The sequence below is a fragment of the Podarcis tiliguerta genome, assembly GCF_965153285.1.
Source record: "Podarcis tiliguerta genome assembly, chromosome: 1".
Classification (NCBI taxonomy): domain Eukaryota; kingdom Metazoa; phylum Chordata; class Lepidosauria; order Squamata; family Lacertidae; genus Podarcis; species Podarcis tiliguerta.
In genome coordinates, this window is record NC_139534.1 from 4,274,538 (window position 1) to 4,283,107 (window position 8,570).

At 39.8% G+C, this 8,570-nt stretch overlaps 1 protein-coding gene across 2 annotated transcripts in view; it reads right to left on the minus strand.

Moving 5' to 3' along the window:
• PCNT (pericentrin) overlaps positions 1 to 8,570 on the minus strand; it is a 77,904-nt gene that overhangs the window by 48,662 nt on the left and 20,672 nt on the right. For both annotated transcript variants that reach the window (XR_014502312.1, XM_083400359.1), the window contains exons 12-14: positions 6,608 to 7,065; positions 2,684 to 3,254; positions 939 to 1,130 (exon numbers count right to left, since the gene is read on the minus strand). Coding sequence is in view for 1 of the 2 variants with exons in the window: in XM_083400359.1 (XP_083256485.1) it covers positions 939 to 1,130; positions 2,684 to 3,254; positions 6,608 to 7,065 (1,221 nt within the window). In the remaining variant the exon portion in view is untranslated. The remainder of the gene's footprint in view (positions 1 to 938; positions 1,131 to 2,683; positions 3,255 to 6,607; positions 7,066 to 8,570) is intronic.

Genomic DNA, 8,570 nt, shown 5'->3' on the forward strand with positions numbered 1-8,570 from the left:
AATCCTGTAACTGATCTTCCTCCTGTTTAAAGAAGATTTGACAACAACAACTGCCATACACATACAGGAATATATGCTTGCATTAATGATACAATCTCTACTTTCTGCAATTGCCCCACGTTAACCCTGTTTTGTTATGCTAGAGAGCAAAGAAAAGAAATCAAAAACAGCTAGGCATCTAAGCCTCACTGAAATTTTATAGTAGTAAGTATTTTTGTGAATTCCTCTATACTATCAGTACTTAAATTTCAAAGACCTTCAGATTGGGCATTGATAAAACAAATTCAGAATTGGTCCAAAAAATTGTTTTTCTATAAACCTGCAGTTTACCTTAGAATGTAATCATAACTATGATTTTCACACCTGGCTAAGGAATGAAATATTTAAAACCTTTGAAAGGCAATTTATTTAGTAATTAATGCTAGTATAGTCCTTGGAGTGAGTCACTTCCAATAGCTGGTCCCACAGACTGGCTTATTTGACTAACGCCAGAAAAAGAAAATTTCTATATCATATGTTTTCCCAGCAAGGGCCAAATTAGAGAGATGCCAAATGCATGAATTGTCTTTAATGGTTAAAAGAAAATAGATGGAGGGAGGGAGGTATCAAGTCTTTCCTTCTGTATCATGATCTAAATAACAAGTTCCTCCTCCACAGCTATCTACCCTGGGATGGAAACTGCTTTTGGTACCTTTGCTGCATTTGCTTACAAAGTTTTATCAGAACTAATTAGGTAATACGTTAAATGCATTTATGCACTCAATGTATAATCTAATTTACAGCTGCAGCAGAACTGGAGAAAGGTGTCAATTGATATTGTTCCTCAAACAGGATGGCTTCAAATGAAGGCAACCTACAGAAACAACGTTAAAAGATTTTTGCTTGTCTTAAAAATCAAAGCAGATCCTCACTTGTTGTTTGTCTAACTTGTTTTTTACCTCTTTCTGAAGATGCTGGCAATTCTCTTTTTCTTGATTAACTTCCACCATATGAATATCTTGAAGTTCCTGTATTGCTTTTTTATGCTGCTCCTCTATATGGAGGATTTCTTCCCGCTGCACATCCAGGGCATTATGATAGTCATCTTTCAACAAACGTCGTTGTTTTCCTAGCACTACTGCCAAATCTTCCTATACATAATCAAAAGTTAAAAACAGGAACCCCAAATTACACCTTTACAAAACAATAAAGCAAAGGCAGACATTTGTACCAGAAAAATATGCCACATTTTTCGCTCTATAAGACGCACTTAGTTTTTGGAAGAGGAAAACAAGAAAAAAATTATTCCGAATCCCAGAAGCCAGGACAGCTAGTGGGATCGCTGTGCAGCGATCCCACTGGCTGTCCTGGCTTCTTGCTTGGCTGCGCGCAGCCTCTCCCGGGCAAGGGGAGCCTTCATGCCCTGCCTGGGAGAGGCTGCACGCGGCTAAGGCTCCCCCAAGAGCCGCGCTTCCTTTAAAGAGCGCGCGGAGTGTGTGTGCGGCTCTTGGGGGCTTTTCCCCAAGGAGGGACAAGGGCAGCCCTTCTCCCTCCTCGAGGAAAAGCCCCCAAGAGCCGCACACACGCTCCACACGACTCTTTAAAGGGAGCACTGAGCAGAGCCTCCTGCCTGCATTTGCTCCATAAGACGCACACACATTTCCCCTTACTTTTTAGGAGGGGGAAAAGTGCATCTTATAGAGCGAAAAATACGGTAACTGCTGTAGCTCATTTTGCTGCTTCACTTACAGATTATATATGTTTTTAAACAGTTTCCCTAAACAGCTATAGAATGTCAAATTCCCTAACTTTAAGGGTTACAAACTTTCTGCTGCACAAATGTCAGTTACTCCATCTTGCCCTCCCCTATACCTATAACATACGCAGCAGGTGCAGTGCACAAATAAAATATACATGTTTCTGGTCACAGATAAAAATCAAATAAAATGAGAAACTTAAAGGGTAAAAGAGAAACTAAAAGAAAGCAAAATCAAAGCCTATACAATAGCTGGCCAAATCATGATTTGGCTGTCCGTGAAAATGCTGCATGCCAACATGCTCCCTCCTCACTTCCTGACTCCCCCCTCCCCTTCCACAGTAAATCTACTTTGCTGTGGTGTCCAGAATGAATAAACTATATTTGCTGCCTACAGCAGTTTACATTCAAGAGCCAGAAACGCATCTGAAAGTATGCTTCTGTTCTAGTGCAGAGAGAAACTGTGGATTACTATCCATAGTTTGATAGATTTAGAACTAAATCTACTATACTATACTACTTTACACACTAAAATACTATACAGTCATACCTCATGTCACAAACGCTTCAGGTTACATGTTTTCAGGTTGCGGACCGCGGGAAACGTGGAAGTACCGCAACAGGTTACTTCTGGGTTTTGCCTCTCGCACCTGTGCAGAAGCACTAAATCGTACTTCGCGCATGCACAGAAGTGCCAAATTGCGCTGGCACAAACATGGCGCTTCAGAATGTGACCGCTGCGGGTTGCGGACATGCCTCCGTCATGGATTATGTCCGCAACCCGAGATTCCCCTGTATAGCTGTTACAAATCAAGAAGTAGGGGGGAATCCATATGTGCAGGGAAAAAAGACACTGGAAGCCTGTACCACCTGTGACATCTGGTTCAACCTGCATCACTCAAATCCAGAACTCAAACCCAAGAGTAATTAATGGTTAGCCTCACTCACGTTATGTGCTTCTTCTAGTTCTGCTGCCATTGTTTTAAGTTTTCCCATGTGAACTTTAGTCAACTCTATTTTCAGATTGTCTTGGCAAATCTGCAGCTCTTCAACATGTTGAAGTTTCATCTCATCCACTTGAGCCAAAAACATTTGATTTTCCTTATCTTTCTGAAGCAACTGGTCTCTGAAATCTACCCACAAATCTTCAAGAGCTTGCCTGTGCTCATCTTGCAGGAGCTGAATTTCAGATATGTATGTAGACTCTAGAGAATCCAAATCTGATAAATGCTTAGTCTCCAGGCCTGTAATTTGTGCTTGATGATTATTCTGCATGTCTGCTATCTGAGTTTCTAGAGCCTGCTGCTGTCTCTCAAATACAGACTTGAGAGTTTCAATTTCTGCTTGGTGCTTTGTCTGCAGAATGGATGTCAGGGACGAAATATGCTCCTTATGCTTATGGTGCAATTCTGTCCTTTGGAGATTGAGCTCCTCAGTGTGTTTTTCCCTCAGCTCCTGAAAGAGAATCTCATGTTCTCTTGTGATTTTTTTAGTAATAGCTTCATGCTCTTCCACCAATCTAGATTTACAAGGAAGGAAAAACAATAACACAACAATAACACAACAATAGCAATTTATTTATACCCCACCCATCTGGCTGGATTTCCCCAGCCACTCTGGGTGGCTCCCAACCAAATATTAAAAACATGATACAGCATTAAACTTTAAAAACTTCCCTAAACAGGACTGCCTTCAGATGTCTTCTAGAAGTCGGGATAGTTGTTTATTCTCTTGGCATTTGATGGGAGGGCGTTCCACAGGGCGGGTGCCACTACCAAGAAGGCCCTCTGCCTGGTTCCCTGTAACCTCACTTCTCACAGTGAGTGAACCACCAGAAGTCCCTTTGCTCTGGACTCAGTGTCCGGGCTGGATAATGAGGGTGGAGACGCTCCTTCAGGTATACTGGGCCGAGGCCATTTAGGGTTTTAAAGGTCAGCACCAAAACTTTGAATTGTGCTCAGAAATGTACTTGGAGCCAATGTAGGTCTTTCAGGACTGGTGTTATATGGTCTTGGCGGCCACTCCCAGTCACCAGTCTAGCTGCCACATTCTGGATTAATTGCAGTTTCTGAGTCACCTTCAAAGGTAGCCCTACATAGAGAGCACTGCAGCAGTCCAAGCGGGAGATAACTAGAACATGCACCACTCTGGTGAGACAGTCTGCGGGCAGGGAGGGTCTCAGCCGGCGTACCAGATGGAGCTGGTAGACAGTTGCCCTGGACACAGAATTGACCTGCGCCTATCAAAACCCTCATCACATGTCAGAACTGATATCATACTAGACAATTTCATTTTTACCCCACACCACAATTTTACTCTCAGAGCATTGTTGCATATTATTCTATTTTTGGGGGTTTTTTAAGTTTTTTATTTACACAACAAGAAAAACAAACAAACAAAAAACACAAATACCAAATTACACACAAATTACAAAAATAACCATAGACACATAATGTTCTTAGCAACCAATAAAACATCTATTGGTCTTAACACTAAAGACCCAACCTCCCGTCTATTCCATACTTCAAATTCATATTACTTATTGCCAATACACATTTTTTTTCATAATGAAACTTATTCTCATTAAATCTAATTTCTTATATCTAATTCAGCATATTCTATCAGCTTTTGGATCCAATCTTGAATAGAGGGGATTTCATTACTCTTCCATTTTGCTGCGATCAAAACTCTTGCTGCCACCGTCACATATAAAAAGATACCCTTCCTCTTTTGTGGAATATCTAAATCTGTTATTCCCAGGAGGTAGGCCTCTGGTTTTTTATTGAAAGAGATCTTTAGCATTTTTTGCAGTTCTGCATGTATACTCTCCCAGAATACCTGTATTTTGCTACATATCCACCACATATGGTAGAATGTTCCTGAGTCTCCGCATCTCCAACAATTACTTGATACATTTTTATACATTTTTGAAAGCTTCCATGCTGTTAGATACCATCGATGTTGCATTTTTTGAAAGTTCTCTCTAATCGTGTAACAATTTGTGAATTTCCAATTGATCTTCCATAAATTTTCCCATTGGGCCATGGTTATTGAGTGGCCAAAATCCTGGGACCACCTCACCATTGCCACTGTTACCTCCTCCTCCTTGACTGTCCAGTCAAGGAGGAGTTGGTAAGTTTTGGAAAGAGTTTTTCTTTTAGAATTTACAAGATCAGATTCAAATCGGGAAATTTCTGTTGAGAACCCCTTTTGTTTGTCAGATTTAAATTTTTCAAATAACTGATGGTATTGGAACCAGTCTGAAATGTGGTCTCTTATTTCCTCAAAGTTTTTTAATTTTATTTGGTTATCTGCATTTTTTAGAAGTATTTTATATGTTGGCCAGCTTTCCTGAGTATTTTTCCGTTTTACTGCTATGGCTTCTACTGGAGAAGTCCACCACAGGACTTTAGGTTCCATCAGGTCTTTATATTTTTCCCATACAGCAAAGAGTGACTTCCTTATTATACGGTTGGTAAAGTTTTTATGAATTTTTGCTTTTCCATATATTAGGTAGGCGTGCCATCCCCAACGGTTGTCAAAACCTTCCAGGTCCAGGAGGTCCGAATCCTGCAACGTGCACCAATCTTTTAGCCAGGTGAAACAGGCTGCCTCGTAGTAAAGTTTTAGGTCGGGTAGGGAAAAGCCTCCTCTCTCTTTTATGTCTATTAAGATCAGGTGTTTAATCCTAGGTTTCTTCCCTTCCCACAGGAATTTGGAAATTTCTCTTTGCCATATCTTGAGACAACATGCTTCGCCCAGTATTGGAATCATTTGAAATAAAAAGATTAATTTTGGAAGCACATTCATCTTTATAATGGAAATCCTACCCAGAAATGTTAATTTTAGTTTACTCCAGGTTACAAAGTTTTTTCTAATCTCTAACCAAGTTTTGGTGTAATTATCCTGAAATAAGTTTATGTTCTTGGGGGTGATCCAAATACCCAGGTATTTCGCTTTTGAGGAGATTGCATATTATTCTAGAAGTGCTAGATACGTTCCCATTACAGGCACAGAAAATGCAAGGCTTACAAAGTCCATTATATTTTAAATACAATTCTTCCACTTTTCTTTCCCATATTAACAATGGAGAGCTCCCTTACCCACAAAAACAGTCATTTACCAAAAGAAAATGGGAAATATCTTGGCTTAAAAACACACATTTCCGTATGAGAAGGTATCTTTCAAGTCATTAGGAGCAAGAATTAATAAAGCAAGCCTGCTGAAACACACACCTCTAAAGAATAAAATAACACCAGCTTTCTCCGAAGAAAAGGAAGACTGTATTATGAATCCTAAGTGATTTCCCTTCTCAACTCAACACCCACAGGACCATTCCCTGCCCCCCAATTTGTTTCTGAAACAGGAAACCTGGTTAACCTCCATACAAACCCTTTCAATTTGGGTCTTCTGCCTACTTCTTTTCAAAAGAAGGCTCTGAGCATCCATGAAACAGGGAAATTACATTTTAATTGTAATTCATAAACAAAGCAATATTTGCCTATCCTTCCCCGTCTTTTACTACACCTTGATTATGTACGGACTTACATAGCCCTGTATAACCTGGGGCTGGGATAATTCAAAGAATACCTTCTCCTATATAGACCTACCCACTTTTAGTGGAATTTGATGTCAGTATGGATGTTTTTAGTTAGTTGTTTGCGATTTACCTTACATTTTTAATAACTATATTGTGCATTTGAAACTTTAAATAACCTTCTCTGAAATTGCTGTAATGAAATTTAATGAAATGTAATGAAATTGCTGTAATGAAATTTAATGAAATGTAATGAAATTGCTGTAATGAAGAGCTGGTAAAAAAATGATTTACTGTAAATCATAATCACAATGATAATATAGTAAATTACAAACCTGCTCTGTACATCTTTAAGTTTAGCTTTCCACTCTTCTTGTAACACTTCTTGGGCTTTTTCTAACTCTTCAGTCATGTGGGTCTTGGTGGAAGCGAGTTCACTGTCATATTGAGCCAAAGTCTTCTGTGCATTTACTAAAGTGTCCTCCAGCTGCCTGACGCTGTTCTGCTGCTCCTTTAAGGATTTCTCCAGTTCTACAATTCTAGCAGCCTGCTGCTGCTGAAGCCAAATCATTTCAGCTTCACGAAATTCAGACTGCTTTTGCAAGGCTCGCTTCTCACACTCTGCCTTGCTTTCAAGCTCTTTATGCAACAATGACAGTTTCTCTTCAGCCTCTCTTCTTGATTCCTCCTGCTCTCGTTTCCATTCTTCAGCTTTTGTTTTATGAGTCTGTTCCATTTCCTCTCTAGCTTTGCGTAATTCATTTGCATGATCTTCAATGAGTTTGCATTTAATCTGTGAATTAAAAAAAAATCAGTTGAAGTTTCAATCATATAAACTCTCAATATCAAATTGCTTGAATTTAAATTATGAACTACCAATCTGATGCATTTTTATTAACTTTATTCAAAATATCTTATATAATATAATATAATATAATATAAAGAAATGAACATGCACTATCATCTAAATATTTGCTCAGAAGCAATCCCATGGTTTTCTATGGGGCTTACCCCCACATAAATGTGCACAGGATTGTAGCCCAATATATTTTAACTTTATACATTTTCAGCAATTTTCTAGTGCACACGAAACTGCTGAAAGCTAATATAGGGAAAAGCAAATATAGAAAGTATCAGTAAATTAGACACTAATCCAATTACCCAATTAACTGGGAGTATGTCCCATTTATGTCAACAGGACTTACTGCTGAGTAGACATGTATGGGACTGAAACCTTGAATAGAAGCAGCATTTTGTTGCAGGCCCCCACTTGGATATATCAAACCTTTTCCCAAGACACCTGCCTTCTATGGATGAGGTTAGAATCATAGAAGCATAGAGCTGGAATGGACCTCAAGGGTCACCTAGTCCAACTCCCGGCAATGCAGGAATCTCAGCTCAAGCATCCATGACAGATGACCATCCAACCTCTGCTTAAAAACCTCCAAGGAAGGAGAATTCACAAATTTCCCATGGAAACCGTTCCAATGTCAAACAGCTCTTACTGTCAGAAACTGTTTCCGTATCTTTAGTTGGAATCTCCTTTCTTGTAACTTGAAGTCATTGGTTTGAATCCTACCTTCCAGAGCAGGAGAAAACAAGCTGGCTCCACCTTCCATGTGATAGCCCTTAATATACTAGAAGATGGCTATCATATCTCCTCTGTCTCCTCTTTTCCAGGCTAAACATACCCAGCTCCTTCAACCTTTCCTCAGAAAGGCTTGGCTTCTAGAACCTTGATCATCCTAATTTCCAAGTCAAAGCATAGGCCTACACCTGTCTAGTCTGCTGTTTTAGCTCTTAATTTCCTCCCTCTAGGACCATGGCTCCTTTGGCAAGTGAGTACTACCTCAGGAGCTTTCAATACCAATGCTCCATTGGAAGACACTGAGAGGAGTCAGCTGGCCCCCAGTCTGCTCATTCGTTAGGCCTTATCAATTGGAGATATTTTGCATCTGCCAATGAGGTCAGAAGAATAAGGGAATCCAACACATTATTTCCCCTTAATTCTGAACAGCAAAGGGAATCAACCAGACATCAGTACTAGAGATGGGAAGACCTAGAAAAAACCCAGAAAAATTTGAGGGGGGATAACAGGGTTTCCCCTCGTTTTTTTCCAAACAACTTGGGAAAATAACGGGGGGGGGGGACCTGGTTTTATTCATTTTTTTTCATTTTTTCCCAAAGCCTTCCCATCTCCAATCCAGTACTACTACTGAACAACCTGCGATGGATAGCCTTCATTGCTGACAGAGGTAAGAGCATTGGACTTGTCAATGTTTTCTTCTTATCAACAGA